The sequence below is a fragment of the Oncorhynchus keta genome, chromosome 25 (assembly GCF_023373465.1).
Source record: "Oncorhynchus keta strain PuntledgeMale-10-30-2019 chromosome 25, Oket_V2, whole genome shotgun sequence".
Taxonomy (NCBI): Eukaryota; Metazoa; Chordata; class Actinopteri; order Salmoniformes; family Salmonidae; genus Oncorhynchus; species Oncorhynchus keta.
In genome coordinates, this window is record NC_068445.1 from 20,647,008 (window position 1) to 20,669,735 (window position 22,728).

At 45.0% G+C, this 22,728-nt stretch overlaps 1 protein-coding gene across 18 annotated transcripts in view; it reads left to right on the forward strand.

Annotated features, from left to right (window-relative positions):
• The window catches only part of LOC118358384 (ankyrin-1-like), a 209,168-nt gene that overhangs the window by 145,823 nt on the left and 40,617 nt on the right, over positions 1-22,728 (forward strand). For 13 of the 18 annotated variants that reach the window (XM_052478822.1, XM_052478828.1, XM_052478815.1 and 10 more), the window contains 22 exons: positions 3,692-3,790; positions 3,988-4,176; positions 7,307-7,405; positions 7,626-7,811; positions 7,974-8,072; positions 8,193-8,291; positions 8,469-8,567; positions 8,668-8,865; positions 8,952-9,050; positions 9,181-9,279; positions 9,407-9,505; positions 9,640-9,837; positions 9,975-10,073; positions 10,210-10,308; positions 10,399-10,596; positions 10,979-11,077; positions 11,765-11,863; positions 12,020-12,118; positions 12,207-12,299; positions 12,428-12,500; positions 12,772-12,792; positions 22,606-22,702. In XM_052478822.1, the coding sequence (XP_052334782.1) occupies positions 3,692-3,790; positions 3,988-4,176; positions 7,307-7,405; positions 7,626-7,811; positions 7,974-8,072; positions 8,193-8,291; positions 8,469-8,567; positions 8,668-8,865; positions 8,952-9,050; positions 9,181-9,279; positions 9,407-9,505; positions 9,640-9,837; positions 9,975-10,073; positions 10,210-10,308; positions 10,399-10,596; positions 10,979-11,077; positions 11,765-11,863; positions 12,020-12,118; positions 12,207-12,299; positions 12,428-12,500; positions 12,772-12,792; positions 22,606-22,702 (2,540 nt within the window). The remainder of the gene's footprint in view (positions 1-3,691; positions 3,791-3,987; positions 4,177-7,306; positions 7,406-7,625; positions 7,812-7,973; positions 8,073-8,192; positions 8,292-8,468; positions 8,568-8,667; positions 8,866-8,951; positions 9,051-9,180; positions 9,280-9,406; positions 9,506-9,639; positions 9,838-9,974; positions 10,074-10,209; positions 10,309-10,398; positions 10,597-10,978; positions 11,078-11,764; positions 11,864-12,019; positions 12,119-12,206; positions 12,300-12,427; positions 12,501-12,771; positions 12,793-22,605; positions 22,703-22,728) is intronic. The other 5 variants (XM_052478816.1, XM_052478829.1, XM_052478823.1 and 2 more) reach the window with 3 other exon arrangements.

Here is a 22,728-nt window from a genome sequence, read left to right on the forward strand (position 1 = left end):
TCTAGTCAGTGTAGGGCACTGGTTAACCCTGGTCTAGTCAGTGTAGGGCACTGGTTAACCCTGGTCTAGTCAGTGTAGGGCACTGGTTAACCCTGGTCTAGTCAGTGTAGGGCACTGGTTAACCCTGGTCTAGTCAGTGTAGGGCACTGGTTAACCCTGGTCTAGTCAGTGTAGGGCACTGGTTAACCCTGGTCTAGTCAGTGTAGGGCACTGGTTAACCCTGGTCTAGTCAGTGTAGGGCACTGGTTAACCCTGGTCTAGTCAGTGTAGGGCACTGGTTAACCCTGGTCTAGTCAGTGTAGGGCACTGGTTAACCCTGGTCTAGTCAGTGTAGGGCACTGGTTAACCCTGGTCTAGTCAGTGTAGGGCACTGGTTAACCCTGGTCTGGTCACTGGTTAACCCTGGTCAGTGTAGGGCACTGGTTAACCCTGGTCTAGTCAGTGTAGGGCACTGGTTAACCCTGGTCTAGTCAGTGTAGGGCACTGGTTAACCCTGGTCTAGTCAGTGTAGGGCACTGGTTAACCCTGGTCTAGTCAGTGTAGGGCACTGGTTAGTCTAGTCAGTGTAGGGCACTGGTTAACCCTGGTCTAGTCAGTGTAGGGCACTGGTTAACCCTGGTCTAGTCAGTGTAGGGCACTGGTTAACCCTGGTCTAGTCAGTGTAGGGCACTGGTTAACCCTGGTCTACCACTGGTCCCTGGTCTAGTCAGTGTAGGGCACTGGTTAACCCTGGTCTAGTCAGTGGGCACTGGTTAACCCTGGTCTAGCAGTGTAGGGCACTGGTTAACCCTGGTCTAGTCAGTGTAGGGCACTGGTTAACCCTGGTCTAGTCAGTGTAGGGCACTGGTTAACCCTGGTCTAGTCAGTGTAGGGCACTGGTTAACCCTAGTCTAGTCAGTGTAGGGCACTGGTTAACCCTAGCCTAGTCAGTGTAGGGCACTGGTTAACCCTAGTCTAGTCAGTGTAGGGCACTGGTTAACCCTAGTCTAGTCAGTGTAGGGCACTGGTTAACCCTAGCCTAGTCAGTGTAGGGCACTGGTTAACCCTAGTCTAGACAGTGCATTGGTTAACCCTAGTCTAGTCAGTGTAGGGCACTGGTTAACCCTGGTCTAGTCAGTGTAGGGCACTGGTTAACCCTAGTCTAGACAGTGCACTGGTTAACCCTAGTCTAGTCAGTGTAGGGCACTGGTTAACCCTAGCCTAGTCAGTGTAGGGCACTGGTTAACCCTAGCCTAGTCAGTGTAGGGCACTGGTTAACCCTAGCCTAGTCAGTGTAGGGCACTGGTTAACCCTAGTCTAGTCAGTGTAGGGCACTGGTTAACCCTAGTCTAAACAGTGCACTGGTTAACACTAGTCTAGACAGTGTAGGGCACTGGTTAACCCTAGTCTACTAAGTGTAGGGCACTGGTTAACCCTAGTCTAGTCAGTGTAGGGCACTGGTTAACCCTAGTCTAGTCAGTGTAGGGCACTGGTTAACCCTAGTCTACTAAGTGTAGGGCACTGGTTAACACTAGTCTAGTCAGTGTAGGGCATCTCACAAACACATGTTTCAGAAGCAATCTAAGAAACCCTTATGTAGATAACATGCTGACTGTTACTGTGAGATGGCTGTAATGATTCCCTCTCTATTGGAATGAGGTGATTGAGTGAATCCCAAATGGCACAATATTCCCTAAATAATGCACTACTTTTGACCAGGGCCCATTGCACTACATAGGGAACAGGGTGCCATTTGAGACACATCCCTCGTCTCTCTCTCTCTCTCTCTCTCTCTCTCTCTCTCTCTCTCTCTCTCTCTCTCTCTCTCTGTCTCTCTCTCTCTCTCTCTGTCTCTCAGTGAGAGCTTTGGCTTGGAATGTGTTTGATGTGATATCAGCAAGCAGAATGTCTGTCTTGGCTCTGGGTCTAACTCAGTGTACAGTGTGTTCTGTTCTGCTCCAGTACCTACTTTTGTGGATTGTCTCTGACTGCATGTACGTTATCTCATTGTTTGTGTTGAATGGAAATTACTGTATGTGTTTATTTTTGTGTGTTAGATTTCAGTGTTTGAAATATGTGTGTGTGTGTGTGAGAGAGAGAGAGAGAGAGAGAGAGAGAGAGAGAGAGAGAGAGAGAGAAAGAGAGAGAGAGAGAGAGAGAGAGAGAGAGAGAGAGAGAGAGAGAGAGAGAGAGAGAGAGAGAGAGAGAGAGAGAGAGAGAGAGAGAGAGAGAGAGAGAGAGAGAGAGAGAGAGAGAGAGAGAGTTTGGAAACCCAGGTAGCCAGTCTCCTAGCAGCAGTTGACAGGAAGGACTGAGTGGGACTGATGGGGAGGTGTTAAATAGGGCAGGAGTTACTCCTCTAGCCACTCTCCTCCATCCTGCCTGCTTTACCCTGACGGCTTCTCCCATGGTGGCCAGAAATGGCCACATCGTGAGGGGAATGGGGCTGCCCACAGACCACACAAACAAAGCAGAGTTGTGTGTGTGTGTGTGTGTGTGCTACAATCAAGATTAGCATCAAGCACATTCACAGCTGTAAATTTCATTACTAACATAGGATTCAATGCATAGAGTGAATGTAGTCAATACAGTGAATGTATTTATGTGTACTATATTATCTTTACATAATTATATGCAATTGTATGATTAAGTAACTGTAGAAAGACCTCAGGCTGCTAAAGAGAGACACCCTGTGGACAAACAGGAACACTACAGACATAACCTGAACCGTTTATCTGCAGTCTCAGGATACCATTGACAGCCAGGCTCATGCCATTCTTCTTCAAGTCATGTATGAATTAATGCAATGTGTGTCATTTCAAACCAAGTCCGTATTAGTGTTTTTGGTGTCAAGTGTGTTGAATGTGGTTGTGGAAGTGATATTAGTTCTGTGTTGTGTGTGATAGGTGAGCGGCACCGTGTATTGTTGTTGTATTTATTTGTGCGGTGTCGGCCTGATGGAGGTTAGGTAGAGGCTTTGCTGTGGCAGTCGTGTCTCTCGTACCCAGTCTGAGTAGATGCCTCTGCCATGGGCTAGCTCACCAGCCACCCAGCCGCATTGCCTCTCTGCCTCCCCTCCCTCCCTTCTCACATCCTCTTAACCCCTTAAGTTATTTCTCTCTTACTCGCTCTTCTTCTTTTGCATCATCCCTTCTTCCTTTTACCTGTTATTCTTTCTCATCTATGCTCCCCCCTCCTCCCTTCCCTCCCCTCCCCCTCCCCCGGTCTGCAGTAGAGTGATGGTGTGCTGTGGTCTCTCCACTCAGAGGAATAATATCAGTGGTGTGGGAAAGGTCCAACCTCACATGTCCTGTGTGGCTGAAGGAAGGCTGTGTGAGGTCAGACCTATCCCACACGGCTCGTATTCTTCCCAGCCCCGAGACCACCGGCCTGCCATCCCCCTCCCATCCTCTTCCTCGTCCTCACCATCATCTTCATCACCTTTCCGGTCACCATTATTGCTAAATAAGCACAGTTAATATCTGGTAGATGCTGTATGTGTTGAAGCTGTTTGTCCTGACCATAAGGTACAGTTTGGCTCAGTAACATGCTTTTGCATTTTATACATCTAGCAGGTGCTGTATATAAGAAGAGCAGTGCTGGTCTGAGGATCTGATCCTTTGGTGTGTGTCAGTATGCAGTGTGTTCAGTGTGATCAGTGTGTTAGGGACCCTACAGTGTGAGGTCTCCTCTTCTCTCTCTCCTCCCTCAGAACGGGCTGAACGGGTTGCATCTGGCCTCTAAAGAAGGCCACGTTAAAATGGTGCTGGAGTTACTACATGGAGGCATCGATGTGGAAACCCAGACTAAGGTACTCAGTCAACCTCAGGCACTATGCCACATTACCAAACCCATGAACTCCTTAAGCCTATGTCACCACCAAAGTACAATGTACTGAATGATTTAATTATTCTACGTATTAAAACGTATTCCTACTTATTTACTGCTTTCACAAAGACACTACTACAGTGTATGTCTCATGTCTTCTCTTGTCCTGTGCCTCCACAGAAAGGCAACACAGCTCTGCACATTGCTGCCCTGGCTGGGCAGGAGCAAGTGGTGGCAGAGCTGGTAAATTACGGGGCCAACATCAATGCCCAGTCCCAGGTGAGACCCCAGCCAGTGTCGGATGAGACCCCGACCCCCCTGGCAGAGCCCCCCGCAGAGGAGCCACCAGCCACAACGGATAACCATACAGTTAGAAACAGTTATAATACAGTTATGCTGCATTATACTGCATGGAACTCAGGGTTTGGGGTCTGAATTTCTGAATGTATTTCAATTCAAACCATGAATTGAAATGTGAATTTGAATTAAAGAAAGCAGAGATTAATTCAAAGAAATTCAACTGAGACATGAAACATGAAAGTCGCATTCCGTTGCCACATCTGCCACTTATTACTAAAACAAATATAGATACCATTTCAAACATAAGCTTGATTATAACTCAGATATGTCAACAGTATTTTGATTTTTGTCATGAAATGTTAGGTGCCCTTCCATTCTGGAGTGTTTGATCTAATGGGAAATGTATTTTTTCCAATATTTTATAACATGCAAGAGAATTAGGAATTATTACAGACCAACTACAAAATGATCTCAGAATATTTCCAGACCACTTTAATGATTTAAACTCCTTTTAAGAGGAATTTAAAAACTGAAATAATTCAATGTTATACATAGTATTACCATACATGATGTCAAAATAAATATTTGTACTGTGAATTGTAAAATATATTAGCAATTAGCATTTAATTGAATTTCATTTAATTCAATTGTGCTTCCTTTAGTTAAAATTCAATTACATTTCTGCTGCCTGTGGTATGTGGCCAATTCAAATCAATAATTGAATTGGAAACATAACTGTGAGCAGCATTAACAGGGTCTGAGCAATAGAATTAGTATATCTTGGTCACCCATTGGGCACTCTGGCAATGAAATGGACAAAGGCCATACCTTTAATAAGCATGTTTATCAATTGCATGTTTTCCAAGTTGCAAGATTCTACCTCTAATATGTAATGAGTTATGTCTAATACATGCTACCATGCTACTGCCATAGACTACTGTCCCTTCCAACTTCATGTTTACCAAATTCCTATGGTTCAATAGTAATAGCCTTCAGTGAACAGCAGTGCCCTCCACTGGCGTAGAATGGCCATATCCCTCGCTAGGGACTAGTTAATTTAGCTAGGGACTAGTTCAGAGATTCTACATACCAAATATTGGGTGAATCTGAGTTGTGGTTTATGAGAAGAAGATTTTTTAAGCAATTTAGCATTACGCTAGCACTTTTTGGTCAAAGTTTGATGATCTGTGGTTTCCATGTTTTTTTTTTTATGTATCACTTAACTTGGAACATATCTTCAGGGACATGTTGTCAATCATCTGTACGAGTTGGATTTGATAGTTTGGGCTAATGTTTTGAATGTGTTTTGAATGTGTGCATGGTTTTTAATGAACTGCACCTGGGGGCCAATGAGTGCTAATGTTGACGCATTATGGGTTCTAACATCCTGCCAAATTAGACGTTTTTACCAATGTGTTGTTGAGATATTGACAAAAATGAACAACAATGGGGTCAATTTCATGCCTTAAGTATTGAATTCAAAATCAAATGAATTGTAAACATGACAAATGAGGTTGAAAATGTAGATCAACCCCCCAAAAGTATCAATAATGATATAAAAACAACCAAATTAAATTAAAGCAAATGTTTTTTTAGCGTGAGCAAAAGTCTAATCTAAAAGGAAGAACAAACTATTTGAAAACCAATGTAAAAATACTTTTCAGTTCAACTTTTCCAACAACCAACCCTATTGAATCCGTTTAACCTACCAAATCAAATCAAATGTCTATTTCAAGCCCTTTTTACATCAGCAGATGTCAAATAGTGGTTATACAGAAACCCAACCTAAAACCTCAAACAGCAAGCAATGCAGACGTGAAAGCACGGTGGCTAGGGAAAAACTCTGTAGAAAGGCAGGAACCTAGGAAGAAACCTAGAGAGGAACCAGGCTCTGAGAGGTGGCCAGTCCTCTTCTGGTTGTGCCGGGTGGAGATTATAACAGAACATGGCCATTAAGGCCAGACCGTTCTTCAAGATGTTCAAACGTTTACAGGCGACCAGCAGGGTCAAATAATAATCACAGTGGTTGTAGAGGGTGCAACAGGTCAGCACCTCAGCAGTAAATGTCAGTTGGCTTTTCATAGCCAAGCAGAGAGAGAGAGAGAGAGAGAGAGAGAGAGAGAGGAGAGAGAGAGAGAGAGAGAGAGAGAGAGAGAGAGAGAGACAGAGAGAGAGAGAGAGAGAGAGGGTTGGTTGGTTGGTTGGTTGGTTGGTTGGTTGGTTGGTTCTTGGAATAGTTTAACTGAAAATCCTTCTTGCAATAGTTTTAAAATCATTTGATCTTGCTTTGAAATTAGAGTTTTGTTTATGATTTCAACTTCCATTATTTAACTTTTCCTTGAAAATATATATTTTTTCATAATTTATTTGTATTTTATTTTGAATTCAATACTTAAAGTGTGATATTGACCCCATAAAAAAAACTAAGAAAAAGGAACTAGGAGAACACAGAAAACTATAGGTGCTACTGTAGGATGCCGAATTCAGAAGAAATTTGCAATTCAATTCTGAATTGACTCCAACCCTGATTGAGTAAGAATAAAGAAAGTTGTTGGGAGCACTTATATAATGTGAAACTTTCTTTATTTTTACACAGTTTCAGTTTACTATTCCGTTAGTCAGCACCTCTACTAACATTTTTTGGGTGTGCATAAGCTCCTGCATTTGACCCAACCCCCAACTGAAACATGATGTTAGGCCATCGTACACTCTTACAAGAAAAGGGTATATCTAGAGCCTAAAAGGGTTCTTTGGCAGTCCTCATAGGAGAACCCTTTGAAGAACCCTTTTTGGTTCCAGGTAGAAACCAAAAGAGTTCGACCTGGAACCAAAAAGGGTTCTAAGTGGAAGCAAAAAAGATTCTCCTGACGGGACAGCCGAAGAACCCATTTGGAACCCTTTTTTCTAAGAGTGTATTAACTCAATGCAACTCTATGTTAATATCTGTCTGCCTTCTTGTCTTTCTGGGTGCCTGTGCTTCCTTCCTTCCTCTGTGTGTGTGTGTGTGTGTGTGTGTGTGTGTGTGTGTGTGTGTGTGTGTGTGTGTGTGTGTGTGTGTGTGTGTGTGTGTGTGTGTGTGTGTGTGTGTGTGTGTGTGTGTGTGTGTGTGTGTGTGTGTGTGTGTGTGTTGTGCTACTGTGCTGCTGTGTTGTGCCCCTCCCTGTGTGTGTGTGTCCATGTATGTGTCTGTCTGTAACAGAAGGGCTTCACACCGCTCTACATGGCCTCACAAGAGAATCATCTAGAAGTTGTGAAGTTCCTTTTGGAGAACGGGGCCAATCAAAGCCTTCCCACTGAGGTAACAGCCAATCAGCAGAGCATAGGGTTGGAAGATTCCCGAAATCAGAAAGGAATAAGCAGGAAATTATTCCATTTACACCTACACCACTACACCTCCTGCACTATTCCCTCCATCACTTATCAATCCTTTTGACTCTCACTGTCCTTCCCTTCGCCATCTGTTTCTTTAGGTCACTTAACCTTTCTTGAGCTCTGTCTCCTCCTCTTTCCTCTGTCAGGATGGCTTCACCCCTCTCGCCGTGGCTCTTCAGCAGGGACATGAGAATGTCGTGGCCCTGCTCATCAACTATGGCACCAAGGGGAAAGTCCGTCTCCCCGCGCTGCACATAGCAGCGCGGAATGATGACACACGCACAGCTGCCGTGCTTCTACAGAACGACCCTAACGCAGACGTCCTGAGCAAGGTAGGTACTCACTGTGTGTTTGTTTGTGTGTTAGTCTTCACTTTAGTGGCAAATTTTAGTTTAGTGTGTGCCACAGTGAGTGAAGATGATACTTGTAGAATTAGAGGCTGTCAGTTTTAGAGCTGTATAGAATACGGTATGGTCTCCTGTGTGTCACTATAGACAGGCTTCACACCGCTCCATATCGCCGCACACTACGAGAACCTGAACGTAGCCCAATTGTTGCTCAACAGAGGAGCCAATGTCAATTTCACCCCTAAGGTAAGTCTGTTCCCCTCTGCCCTAGTATCACTGACACATAGTATTGTTACCAGTCCCTCACTGGTCTCTTTATGGTCTTACTGTCGATCCCCTACTTAATGTGTCTGTATTTCTCTCTAGAATGGCATCACACCTTTGCACATCGCATCCAGGCGGGGGAACGTGATCATGGTACGACTCCTGCTGGACCGAGGGGCACAGATTGATGCCAAGACCAAGGTACTGTACTGCATCCCCTCCCCATGTCTCTCTCTCTACCTCATCTGGTCAGGCCCTGCCCTGTTACATATACAATGCTATACTGTCCCAGTCCAGGTGTTAACTGTCCTCTCTCTCTATCTCTCTCTCTCTCTCACACACACTCTCTCTCCCCCCTCCCTCCCCCCTCCCTCCCAGGATGAGTTGACTCCACTGCACTGTGCAGCCAGGAACGGACACGTGAGGATCATTGAGATCCTACTGGACCAAGGGGCTCCCATCCAGGCCAAGACCAAGGTACACATAACACTAACCCACCAAGGCCTGATTTCTGGACTGTTGTTCTCAAATACTGTACACAACACAATAAGTCATGGATTGTCTCTCTTTCCTATAGAACGGCCTGTCTCCCATCCACATGTCAGCACAGGGGGACCACATGGACTGTGTGAGACAACTCCTGCAATACAACGCTGAGATTGATGACATCACATTGGACCACCTGACCCCCCTGCACGTGGCAGCCCACTGTGGGCACCACCGCATGGCCAAAGTGCTGCTGGACAAGGGAGCAAAACCCAACTCCCGTGCACTGGTCAGTACTACACTCATAAATACCTACCACACATCTTTGTTGAAGTGTGTTGCCTTCGTGACCATGCTGTTGTATTGTGTTCTCAGAATGGTTTCACTCCGCTTCACATTGCCTGTAAGAAGAACCACATGCGTGTGATGGACCACCTGCTCAAACACTCAGCGTCCCTAGAGGCTGTGACAGAGGTGAGAGAGACAGGGGCAAGAGAAAGAGATTGAATGTAATCTTGGGTAAGAAAATAGAGGGATTCTACCAAGGAGAGAGGGATCTTTATTTGTACGTGATTCTTTCATTGCTTGTTTTTTCTCTCCCAAGTCTGGCCTGACTCCTCTACACGTGGCCTCGTTCATGGGCCACCGCAAAATAGTCACCCATCTGGTACAGAAGGGGGCTTCTCCTAGTGCTTCCAATGTAGTGAGTACTCGAATGTTACCCATCCACCCACCTCATCACTGACCGAACCAGCTACTCTGGCCAATTTGTTAGTGTTAGTGATTTACACTGCTCACACACATGTGTTTGCCTGGTTATGTGTGAGCAGAAAGTGGAGACTCCTCTCCACATGGCATGTAGAGCTGGACACTATGAGGTGGCAGAGTTCTTACTGACCAATGCAGCACCAGTAGACGCCAAGGCAAAGGTAATGACGTCACACACACACACACACACACACACAATCTAAACAACATTAAATTATCTTGCCACTTGACTCCCATGTATATTTATCTCTCCTCTTCTCTCCCTCTCTCCTCTCTTCCGCCACACCCTGTCCAGGATGACCAGACACCACTCCACTGTGCGTGTCGGATGGGCCACAAGGAGCTGGTCACTCTGCTGCTGGAACACAAGGCCAACCCCAACTCCACCACCACAGCCGGACACACACCCCTCCACATCGCTGCCCGTGAGGGACACACTCAGACTACACGCATCCTACTAGACATGGAGGCCCAGCAGACCAAGATGACCAAGGTACAGTCTGTTGTCCAATGCCCACACACTCTACATACACACCCCTCTATCATCTGTCTAATACTTACACACTCCTAACCTTTTCTCTGTGTGGGACTGTGTGGTCTGTGGTCTCTCTATCTGGGATGTCTCTGCAGAAAGGCTTCACTCCTCTCCATGTGGCTTCTAAATATGGCAAAGTGGACGTGGCAGAGCTGCTGCTGGAGAGAGGGGCCAACCCTAACGCTTCTGGCAAGGTACAGTAAGGGTTGGAGAACATAGGGAGGGGGGAAGAACAGGGGTGTTGGGAGGGAAGGGTCAAGGTATTTCAGGTGGAAAGATGTTAGAGTTAAGTTATGGTGGTTTATATGTGTGTGTCTCCTTTACCTTTAGAATGGACTGACTTCTCTCCATGTGGCTGTCCATCACAACAACCTGGACGTGGTTAATCTGCTGGTCAGCAAGGGAGGCTCCCCACACAGTGCAGCTAGGGTGAGAGACTACACACACACACATACTCACAGACGCAGATATCATCTTACAATGCACTCATAACCATTAACTCCGGTCCTCTTGTTTCAGAATGGCTACACCCCTCTCCACATAGCTTCCAAGCAGAACCAGGTGGAGGTTGCCAACAGCCTGCTGCAGTACGGCGCCTCGGCCAATGCTGAATCCCTCCAGGGGGTCACGCCCCTTCACCTGGCAGCTCAGGAGGGCCGGCCTGACATGGTGGCCCTGCTCATCTCCAAACAGGCCAACGTCAACCTGGGGAACAAGGTGAGGCCTCAGGGACTGATGCAGGGAAGGAGTTAAGATTATTTGGGTGAAAGCTGTTAGTACTACTGGAGATTCCATTATTGCTAGATAACGCTAGATAATATCAGTCTAGCAGCTATGTATCTATGATATGTGCTAGCTTGCTCTCTGAAGTTATTTCCCTCCAGAATATGAACAAGGCAACACTCTATCTTAACTCCCCCTCTATATTTACTGGATTGGTTGAACAGTGCAGAAGAAAACCTCATCTGACAGTTTTTTATTTTGTTGTTATGACCAGATGTGGGGCATCCCGCTCAGGTGATTCTTTATGACTGCGACGTTAGGTTAGTTCTGCTGTAACAATATGCCTGATTTTTGCCCCTGGCTCCTCTCCCCTCAGAGTGGACTGACTCCTCTCCACCTGGTGGCACAGGAAGGCCACGTGGGCATCGCTGACATCCTGGTGAAGCAAGGGGCATCAGTGTATGCTGCCACACGGGTAAGACCACACTCCTGTTGACCTCTGGGACAAGGCAAGGGACACAAAAGTCTCTCTCTGCTCAGTAGCATCCAGAGACACACTGTACCACCTCTGGAGTCTGTAAACACCTTTATTTTTTAAAGCATCTCAGTAGATAATAGGATATTGCAGTAGAGAATTGCATTCCACCCAACATGAACACTCCTCCTTTGTGTCAGATTGTAGAAAGTTGGTATAAAGTACACACCCCTGCCTTATCATGACATGCACGCTGTTACAGTTCATTGCTATCTGAAGCTAATCTTAACCTCAGTGAGTCTTAATGCAAGGTCAGTGTGGTATGGGACCTAACAGTAACAGTGCTACATAGTGAACGATGGGGTCTCCATGGCAGATAGAGTATCTGAGACGTGACCTTTCCTCTCCTTAGTATAAATAGCCACTGACTGGTTCTCCTGTCTCAGGGTTACATTACCATCATCATTACACAGCCTACGTACCCTCAGGCCAGCTAGGGCCTCCATTACCCTGAAACTTAGTATGTCAACCGCAGATGATATATATAGGAGACATACTATAGATATTGTGTAGTGTGTATGTGTTGAATTTGTAATCATGTGACTCAGTGTCTAGTTAACTGTCTGTCTCGTAGTAAGTCTGTGCTGGTTGTATTGGATACTGATGGGATCCTAATCTCTCTTTCAGATGGGATACACCCCTCTCCATGTTGCCTGCCACTATGGCAATGTAAAGATGGTGAAGTTCCTCCTGCAGCAGCAGTCCAACGTCAACAGCAAGACCAAGGTGAGCACCTCCCTCTGGACATCAATGGAACTACACTTACACAAAATTATCCTTCGATTTGAACAGTGAATCCCAGTAAATATGAACTGGCTATGTGATGTGATTCATTCCATTGTGTCTCGTCAGTATGTTAATGTTTGTGTCTCTTTCCCCCAGGTTGGTTACACTGCACTGCACCAGGCGGCCCAACAGGGCCACACAGATATCGTCACCTTATTGCTCAAACATGGAGCCCCGCCCAACGAGGTCACCACTGTAAGTACCACTGCTTTTCACTCTCTTTCACTCCTCCACTCATCCCTCGATCCCTCCACCTCACTCTCTCTCTCTCTCTGTCTGTTAGAACGGTACGTCAGCCCTGTCCATCGCCAAGCGGTTGGGGTACATCTCCGTAATCGACGTTCTCAAACTGGTCACAGAGGAGACGGTTTCCATTGTAAGGAGTAAACAAGTACCAACTCTTCAAATATTTATATTACACTCCTTCTGACTCAATGCAGACAATCCTTCCATACTCTTTGTCTCATCTTGAAGCTGTCTCTCTTCTGCCATTCTCTCCCTCAGACCACCACAGAGAAACATCGTATGAGTTTCCCAGAAACAGTGGATGAGATATTGGACGTATCAGAGGATGAAGGTACACAACACTTACAATAATTTACATACAGTAGAACACACGAAGACAGATACCCCACAGAACACACTTTCTCCTCTTTTTGGGAAGATAGGAGATATTTTGTACATTAATTCCTTATTAATAAAAATCCTCATATCTTGCAGTACAGTTAGTTGCCAGTCCATTCTGTCTTTAAAAATGTATGAACAATTTGAACAGACTTATTGCAAATTATTTTATAATATTGCAGGGCCTCCTAAAACATCCCTCTTTCACCTTTTGATTTTTTTAGGAATTGCACAGCTAACAATGGGTATGACTGTCTCCTTCTCTCTTCTCTGTGCAGTGCTCATAGGTCGTCTTAGAGTGTGTGGCTCCATTTCAAGCTCTTGCCGTCTTTCTCTCTGGTCCTGTTTCTCTCCACCTCTCTTCTTCTACACCTGGTCCTTTTGGGACTGTCTCTCTCCTGATGTTCAATGTGGTGCATGCGTTTCATGTCTATAACCTTTCTTTATCCCTCCAGTAACATAGACCTGACTCTCAGTCACTAACTCCCCAGATCAGTACTCTACAGTATCTCTCACTCCATGTCACCGCAGCTGGGGGGCTAGGGATGGCTGTCCTCAACAGCCTACAGTACTCTAAGAGAAAAGCCCAGTAGTGGAGACTGGATACTCACCCATTCAGTTTATCAAACCACTCACTACAATTTTTTTATCAAGGTGAAAATGGAGTCCTCTGGTAAAAAAAAATGTGCCAAAGCTACTGTACTGTATCAACATTCCAAGATGTTGATGGTGTTTTCTGGATGTTGTTGTCTTGTTGATGTTGTTGGTTTGATGTTTTTATTAATGGTCCTTCATTACATTGGCTGTTATTTGTATAGTTTGTGTCTGTAGTCTGTAAAGATGTGTGTGTATGTGCTATGTGTGTTTCCATTGGTGTACATGTACTGTGTAAGGAAATGAAAACACAGTGACTGTGAAAAAAATACATTTTACACACAAGTCTTCATTAGACCCACAGGTGTCTGATCAACCAGTAAAGTTCACAGCGTAAACATTACAACACCCGTGACAGTGATGTCAGAGGACGTCACACCCTAGTATTTTTAGCTCCATGATAATTAAACTGAAAAATTGACACTGTTGGTCTAAAATTAGAAACTAGTCTAGTTGCTGCCTTAAAGAGACATATAACCTATTCACTACAATGTTCAAATATATAATAGACAAGTCATATTTTTATATTTAGACAAATGTACTTTACATTTCTGTTTTTGAAAACATCTGACACACAGCGCTCAAGAGATAAGTTGACACATTTTGAACCTGATGAAGTAGAACATTGACTTGGCTCTGGGCCACATCCATGCACCCACTCAAACACTCACCGAAGCCAACCCCAACACCTTTTGTGCTGATACACAGACACAAACACATGCATTAACAGAGCAATTGGCTTTATTTGGTGCTGGTGACTTCTGTCCATTAATCTCAGGATTTGAGGCGGTACGTAACCATAACCTGCCTTAGCTTCCTGGTAGAAACTAAGAGGGGTAGAACAACACAAACAAGAAAACATAATAGCATAATGAATTCATAGATGGAAATGAGATGCATGGATACTTTCGTGGAAGCCCTCAATGGCAATGTCCATGCTAAAATGGGATAGTATAGTCATTCTGGTCGGCTCGACTATAGTAGAGATTGATTGAAGCACAATGTTACATTCAAAACACCCCGCTTCTCGCCATGAGCCGTCCAGTCGTTACAGAGAACCACATACCAGATTTTTAACATTTCTCATTTCTGTCCATTATGAACCAACGATATGCTACCTTTTGTAGCATTTCTGACAATGCTAACATCTTTTTCAGCCAAAGCTCAGCGATCTAACACCAGTTCGGTTGCTCGGCAACAACACATCTGCTTGCACCAGGCTGCCAATCATAAGGTGTATGCGAACAAACCTAGGCTACTGTACATAGCTAGCTTTATGGTGATATTCAAGCTGAGGTTAATCAATAAGTGCAAACAGATATTTAGATTTACTCGGTAGCTAGCTAGCTCTCTAGATAACGTTTTGTTGCTTGTCCAAGTCCAACAGCTAGCCTGTGTAGTTAGCTAACGCCAGTCTGCTGGAAGCTTGCTAACGAACAGGCAAACAACAGTAGCTAGCCAAATAATGTAGTTTTGTTTTTTAGCTGGGTAGCTAGCTAGCTAACATAACGTTATACCAGTCAGATGAGAGCTAATGTTGACTAGGTAGCTAAACAACAGGCGAGGAAAGCTAGCTATATTTTGCCAAGTAAGGTTTTTCATATAAGGCTAAAGTCATGTGTAAACTGCTGACCTAGACACGTGTAATCAGAGCACCAACAAATATGAACAAATAAGCTAGTGAACATACTTGGTTTCTATAAACAGACTCACCCCATCGCGGCGTCCCACAAAGGCTAACTTTCTAGCCCTTGCTATCTCCTTGCTTGCTAATTCGGCCTGCTAACTGCTAGCTTGTTTAGCCCCGGTCCGCTAACTGCTACCTTGTTTAGCCCTGGCCTACTAACTGTTAGCTTGTTAGCACAGGCCTGCTAACCGTCTGAATCGCCGCGTCCCAAACACTCACTGGACCTATATTTACTTTCTATCTCTTTTCGATTTTTAATTTGTTTATACCTTCCGGTAACCTGCCTCACCCAATGTGATACGGAATCGCCATTATTTTAAATTTTTAGAACACACTCAAGAACCTCCAGAAGCTAACCAGCTAACTAGCCACAAGCTATTTAGTCATTGTTAGCCACTGCTAGCGGCTTTTACCTTTTGCACAGCTAGACAGTTTTTTTAACCTGGATAACACTCGCCAGTCCAGCTTCCCTGCCCCATCCACCGCTGCCCCCCTGGACACTGATCACTCGGCTACATAGCTGATGCATGCTAGACTGTCCATTAATCACAGTACTCCATTCTGCTTGTTTATGTTTTATCTGTCGGCCCCAGCCGCACTCAGGCTCTGTGTGAAGTTAATCCGACCCTCCCTGCCTAGCCAACGCCATTTTACCTGCTGTTGTTGTGCTAGCTGATTAGCTGTTGTTGTCTCACCTACTGTTTTAGCTACTGTTTTAGCTAGCTCTCCCAATTCAACACCTGTGATTACTGTATGTCTCTCTCAAATGTCAATATGCCTTGTATACTGTTGTTCAGGTTAGTTATCATTGTTTTTGTTGAGCCCCTAGTTCCACTCTTCATACACCTGATACCTCCTTTGTCCCACCTCTCACACATGCAGTGACCTCACCCATTACAACCAGCATGTCCAGAGATACAACTTCTCTCATCATCACCCAGTGCCTGTGCTTACCTCCGCTGTACCTGCACCCCACCATACTGTCTGCGCATTATGCCCTGAATATATTCTACCATGCCCAGAAATCTGCTCCTTTCATTCTCTGTCCCCAACGCTCTAGGCGACCAGTTTTGATAGCCTTTAGCCGCACCCTCATACTACTCCTCCTCTGTTCCGCGGGTGATGTGGAGGTAAACCCAGGCCCTGCATGTCCGCAGGCACCCTCATTTGTTGACTTCTGTGATCGAAAAAGCCTTGGTTTCATGCATGTCAACATCAGAAGCCTCCTCCCTAAGTTTGTTTTACTCACTGCTTTAGCACACTCTGCTAACCCTGATGTCCTTGCCGTGTCTGAATCCTGGCTCAGGAAGGCCACCAAAAATTCTGAGATTTCCATACCCAACTATAACATCTTCCGTCAAGATAGAACTGCCAAAGGGGGAGGAGTTGCAGTCTACTGCAGAGATAGCCTGCAAAGTAATGTCATACTTTCCAGGTCCATACCCAAACAGTTCGAACTACTAATCTTGAAAATTAGTCTCTCCAGATATAAGTCTCTCACTGTTGCCGCCTGCTACCGACCCCCCTCAGCACCCAGCTGTGCCCTGGACACCATTTGTGAATTGATTGCCCCCCATCTAGCTTCAGATTTTGTTCTGTTAGGTGACCTAAACTGGGATATGCTTAACACCCCGGCAGTCCTACAATCTAAGCTGGATGCCCTCAATCTCACACAAATCATCAAGGAACCCACCAGGTACAACCCTAAATCTGTAAACAAGGGCACCCTCATAGACGTCATCTTGACCAACTGGCCCTCCAAATACACCTCAACCAGGATCTCAGCGATCACTGCCTCATTGCCAGTATCCGCTACGGAGCCGCAGTCAAACGACCACCCCTCATCACTGTCAAACGCTCCCTAAAACACTTCTGTGAGCAGGCCTTTCTAATCGACCTGGCCCGGGTATCCTGGAAGGACATTGACCTCATCCCGTCAGTTGAGGATGCCTGGTCATTCTTTAAAAGTAACTTCCTCACCATTTTAGACAAGCATGCTCCGTTCAAAAAATGCAGAACTAAGAACAGATATAACCCTTGGTTCACTCCAGACCTGACTGCCCTCGACCAGCACAAAAACATCCTGTGGCGGACTGCAATAGCATCGAATAGTCCCCTCGATATGCAACTGTTCAGGGAAGTCAGGAACCAATACACGCAGTCAGTCAGGAAAGCTAAGGCCAGCTTCTTCAGGCAGAGTTCAAAAAGTTCTGGGACACTGTGAAGTCCATGGAGAACAAGAGCACCTCCTCCCAGCTGCCCACTGCACTGAGGCTAGGTAACACGGTCACCACCGATAAATCCATGATTATCGAAAACTTCAACAAGCATTTCTCAACGGCTGGCCAAGCCTTCCGCCTGGCTACTCCAACCTCGGCCAACCCCCCGCAGCTACTCGCCCAAGCTTCTCCAGGTTCTCCCTTACCCAAATCCAGATAGCAGATGTTCTGACAGAGCTGCAAAACCTGGACCCGTACAAATCAGCTGGGCTTGACAATCTGGACCCTCTATTTCTGAAACTATCCGCCGCCATTGTCGCAACCCCCTTCATATCGTCTGAGATCCCCAAGGATTGGAAAGCTGCTGCAGTCATCCTCCTCTTCAAAGGGGGAGACACCCTGGACCCAAACTGTTACAGACCTATATCCATCCTGCCCTGCCTATCTAAGGTCTTCGAAAGCCAAGTCAACAAACAGGTCACTGACCATCTCGAATCCCACCGTACCTTCTCCGCTGTGCAATCTGGTTTCCGAGCCGGTCACGGGTGCACCTCAGCCACGCTCAAGGTACTAAACAATATCATAACCGCCATCGATAAAAGACAGTACTGTGCAGCCGTCTTCATCGACCTTGCCAAGGCTTTCGACTCGGTCAATCACCATATTCTTATCGGCAGACTCAGTAGCCTCGGTTTTTCGGATGACTGCCTTGCCTGGTTCACCAATTACTTTGCAGACAGAGTTCAGTGTGTCAAATCGGAGGGCATGCTGTCCGGTCCTCTGGAAGTCTCTGTGGGGGTGCCACAGGGTTCAATCCTCGGGCCGACTCTTCTTTCTGTATATATCAATGATGTTGCTCTTGCTGCGGACAATTCCCTGATCCACCTCTACGCAGACGACACCATTCTATATACTTCCGGCCCGTCCTTGGACACTGTGCTATCTGACCTCCAAACGAGCTTCAATGCCATACAACACTCCTTCCGTGGCCTCCAACTGATCTTAAACGCTAGTAAAACCAAATGCATGCTTTTCAACCGTTCGCTGCCTGCACCCGCACGCCTGACCAGCATCACCACCCTAGGTTCTATAAGTACCTAGGTGTCTGGCTAGACTGTAAACTCTCCTTCCAGACTCATATCAAACATCTCCAATCGAAAATCAAATCAAGAGTCGGCTTTCTATTCCGCAACAAAGCCTCCTTCACTCAACGCCGCCAAACTTACCCTAGTAAAACTGACTATCCTACCGATCCTCGACTTCGGCGATGTCATCTACAAAATTGCTTCCAACACTCTACTCAGCAAACTGGATGCTGTTTATCACAGTGCCATGCGTTTTGTTACTAAAGCACCTTATACCACCCACCACTGCGACCTGTATGCTCTAGTCGACGTATCCTCGCTACATATTCGTCGCCAGACCCACTGGCTCCAGGTCATCTACAAGTCCATGCCAGGTAAAGCTCCGCCTTATCTCAGTTCACTGGTCACGATGGCAACACCCATCCGTAGCACGCGCTCCAGCAGGTGTATCTCACTGATCATCCCTAAAGCCAACACCTCATTTGGCCGCCTTTCGAATTGCAAAAATCACTGAAGCTGGAGTCTTGTATCTCCCTCACCAACTTCAAACATCTGCTATCTGAGCAGCTAACCGATCGCTGCAGCTGTACATAGTCTATCGGCAAATAGCCCACCCATTTTTTACCTACCTCATCCCCATACTGTTTTTATTTATTTACTTTTCTGCTCTTTACCTAGCTAATGCTAACTGGCTAAGGTAAGACTAACATTAGCTAACGCTTATGGTCAGTTCATGCACAACAATATATAATATGTTATTACTCAAAACATAGTTAGCTAACGTTAGCTATGTTAAGTTTAAAAAGACCAACATTTGACAAACTGCCATGCTCATGTTAGTTTGCATTGCTAGCTACAACCAGTGATATGCATTGTTTACTACCGAACTAGCAAGTGAGTAAGCCAATTTGACCCCAATAAGATTGTACCACAACTCAATGATGTTCTATCCTAGCTACATTTTTCCACAAAACATAGCGAAATAGGTTCAAAGCCAAACTTTGGGAAACTGTCACACAGCTAGCTATCTTGCAATGGGCATAGCAAAACTAGCTAGGTAGACTACTCGATAGACCAAGCTATGGTAAGATGAGGTAGTAAAAATGCAATGGTTCTGATGAACTTAGCTTTATGATGCTTTTGGGAAACTGGGCCCTTGACAATAATGCGAGAGAAACACGTACTTTTATCTTTTACATAATTTGAAGTACACGTGACATTTTCGAAAGACACCTAATTTAATTTTGTATAATCACCTTCCGACATAAAAACCATGGAAATTAAAAACTACATTAAGTGAGAAGTAGGGATTGGTCTGAAGCTGAAAAATTAATTAAATTCACATGAGCACCACAATGCCTACTTCACTTATGCTCTACCAAGGTTTTCCAGCACACAACTTTGACAGTAGCTATGTTTGTCCATTGTTCTTCAAACAATGTGTGTGCAGGTTACTTAGGATTCAACTCTCAAAAACAGCTTCATTCATATTCTTCAGGAGGACTTTACAGTGTCCTGCTATTAAATAATATATACAGTGGGGAGAAGTATTTGATAACCTGCCAAATCGGCAGTGTTTCCTACTTACAAAGCATGTAGAGGACTGTAATTTTTATCATAGGTACACTTCAACTGTGAGACAAAAACAAAAATCCAGAAAATCACATTGTATGATTAAGTAATTCATTTGCATTTTATTGCATGACTTAAATATTTGATACATCAGAAAAGCAGAACTTAATATTTGGTACAGAAACCTTTGTTTGCAATTACAGAGATCATACGTTTCTTGTAGTTCTTGACCAGGTTTGCACACACTGCAGCAGGGATTTTGGCCCACTCCTCCATACAGACCTTCTCCAGATCCTTCAGGTTTCGGGGCTGTCGCTGGGCAATACGGACATTCAGCTCCCTCCAAAGATTTTCTATTAGGTTCAGGTCTGGAGACTGGCTAGGCCACTCCAGGACCTTGAAAAGCTTCTTACGGAGCCACTCCTTAGTTGCCCTGGCTGTGTGTTTCGGGTCGTTGTCATGCTGTAAGACCCAGCCACAACCCATCTTCAATGCTCTTACTGAGGGAAGGAGGTTGTTGGCCAAGATCTAGCGATACATGGCCCCATCCATCCTCCCCTCAATACAGTGCAGTCATTCTGTCCCCTTTGCAGAAAAGCTACCCCAAAGAATGATGTTTCCACCTCCATGCTTCACGGTTGGGATGGTGTTCTTGGGGTTGTACTCATCCTTCTTCCTCCAAACACAGCGAGTGGAGTTTAGACCAAAAAGCTCTATTTATGTCTCATCAGACCACATGACCTCCCATTCCTCCTCTGGATCATTCAGATGGTCATAGGCAAACTTCAGACGGGCCTGGACATGCACTGGCTTGAGCAGGGGGACCTTGCGTGCGCTGCAGGATTTTAATCCATGACGGCGTAGTGTTTTACTAATGGTTTTCTTTGAGACTGTGGTCCCAGCTCTCTTCAGGTCATTGACCAGGTCCTGCCGTGTAGTTCTGGGCTGATCCCTCACCTTCCTCATGATCATTGATGCCCCACGAGGTGAGATCTTGCATGGAGCCCCAGACCGAGGGTGATTGACCGACATCTTGAACTTCTTCCATTTTCTAATAATTGCGCCAACAGTTGTTGCCTTCTCACCAAGCTGCTTGCCTATTGTCCTGTAGCCCATCCCAGCCTTGTGCATGTCTACAATTTTATTCCTGTTTTCCTTACACAGCTCTCTGGTCTTGGCCATTGTGGAGAGGTTGGAGTCTGTTTGATTGAGTGTGTGGACAGGTGTCTTTTATACAGGTAACGAGTTCAAACAGGTGCAGTTAATACAGGTAATGAGTGGAAAAGAGGAGGGCTTCTTAAAGAAAAACTAACAGATCTGTGAGAGCCGGAATTCTTACTGGTTGGTAGGTGATCAAATACTTATGTCATGCAATAAAATGCAAAGTAATTACTTAAAAATCATACAATGTGATTTTCTGGATTTTTGTTTTAGATTCCGTCTCTCACAGTTGAAGTGTACCTATGATAAAAAATGACAAACCTCTACATGCTTTGTAAGTAGGAAAACCTGCAAAATCGGCAGTGTATCAAATACTTGTTCTCCCCACTGTATATAATTAGGCTGTATGTATTTTTAGATATAGGCCGATTGTGAATGTGTATTATTGTTTCTTAGCCTATGTCAATATTACAGAGGTAATTTAACGGTTATAGAAATCAGGAGTGGGTTAAGGAGGTGGAACTACAGGCAGGCACCACGTTAATACAATACAAAACAGCTCGCTCCATCAATGATGGTCTTGTAAGTATAAAAGCAAAGCTTGCTTTCATATAATAATAAAAAAGTTTGAAAAGGTAGTAGAAAAGGATTAGTGTGGTGTGTGAAAAATACAATACTTGAACTTGTATGCGGTACAAATCCCATTATTGTGGGAGTACCTCTTCTAAGAGTATGAATTAGGCAGTTTGAGAAGGTTTGAATCCTAAGCAACCTGCATACACATTGTTTGGCATAGCTACTATAGTAGGTCAAAGCTGTGTGCTGGAAAACCTTGGTGGAGCATGGGTGGAGTAGGCATTTTGGTGCTCACCTGAATTTCCTTTCTACTTCGTAATCAGACCAATCCCTGCTTCTCACTTTTAAAAAAACATTGTTTTTTGTTTTAAAAATCCATGATGAGTCCTCTATCTCTATGGTGCCAGTGCACTTGTGTGTCCATGTAGTAGTACTCTATGTACTTTGTGTGTTTTGTCACAGCCTGGACTCCCAGAGGGAGAGAAGAAACCTCTCAACCCTGTTTAAATCAGTTTAATCGTGCCAGGTTGGGTCCATGTTGACGTGGACTATGTCTAAAGGGACAGCAAAATCCCAATGGACATGGCTCTAGTGATGTTGTCTTGTTTTAGACTCAGTTCATGCTGGGCCATATTGTAACTCTCCAGATGTTAAGGAAATCTGGGATATTTTACCATACATATCCAATGTGCTGTGCTCCAAATATTCAACTACTGGAAACAGTTTATGGATGAAAAGTATTTGAACACATCACATTTGAGATGAATATTGAACAAAGTGTAGGGGCCATCTTATTTCTGTCTTTCTCCATGTTCTGTCTCTCCATCTGCCTTTGGGTCTCACTGTGACTGTGGCTTCACAAAATCTCTTTCCATTGACACATGTACAGCATTAACACATGCACAGTGTGTGGAGTGTAGTAGCTAATCCCTTTAACTCACCCTTAATCTAACTACTATATAAACCATGTGTTATATTTACTGAACTCATTCTATGCTCTCTAACTCTGACTCACATGTTTCAGTTATCTTGTATGTCTTTATCTATTACACCCCTCTGACCCGGTCTGTCCTCTCTCTCTGCCCTTCTTGTTGTTGTCTAAAGGGGAGGAGCTGTTGGGGACAGAAGGAGCCAGGTACATGAAGATGGATGACTTAAAGGACCACGATGACGATTTCCTATCACCCAAGAAATCTATGGAGTACGAGAGAGGGCTGGGCACTGTGT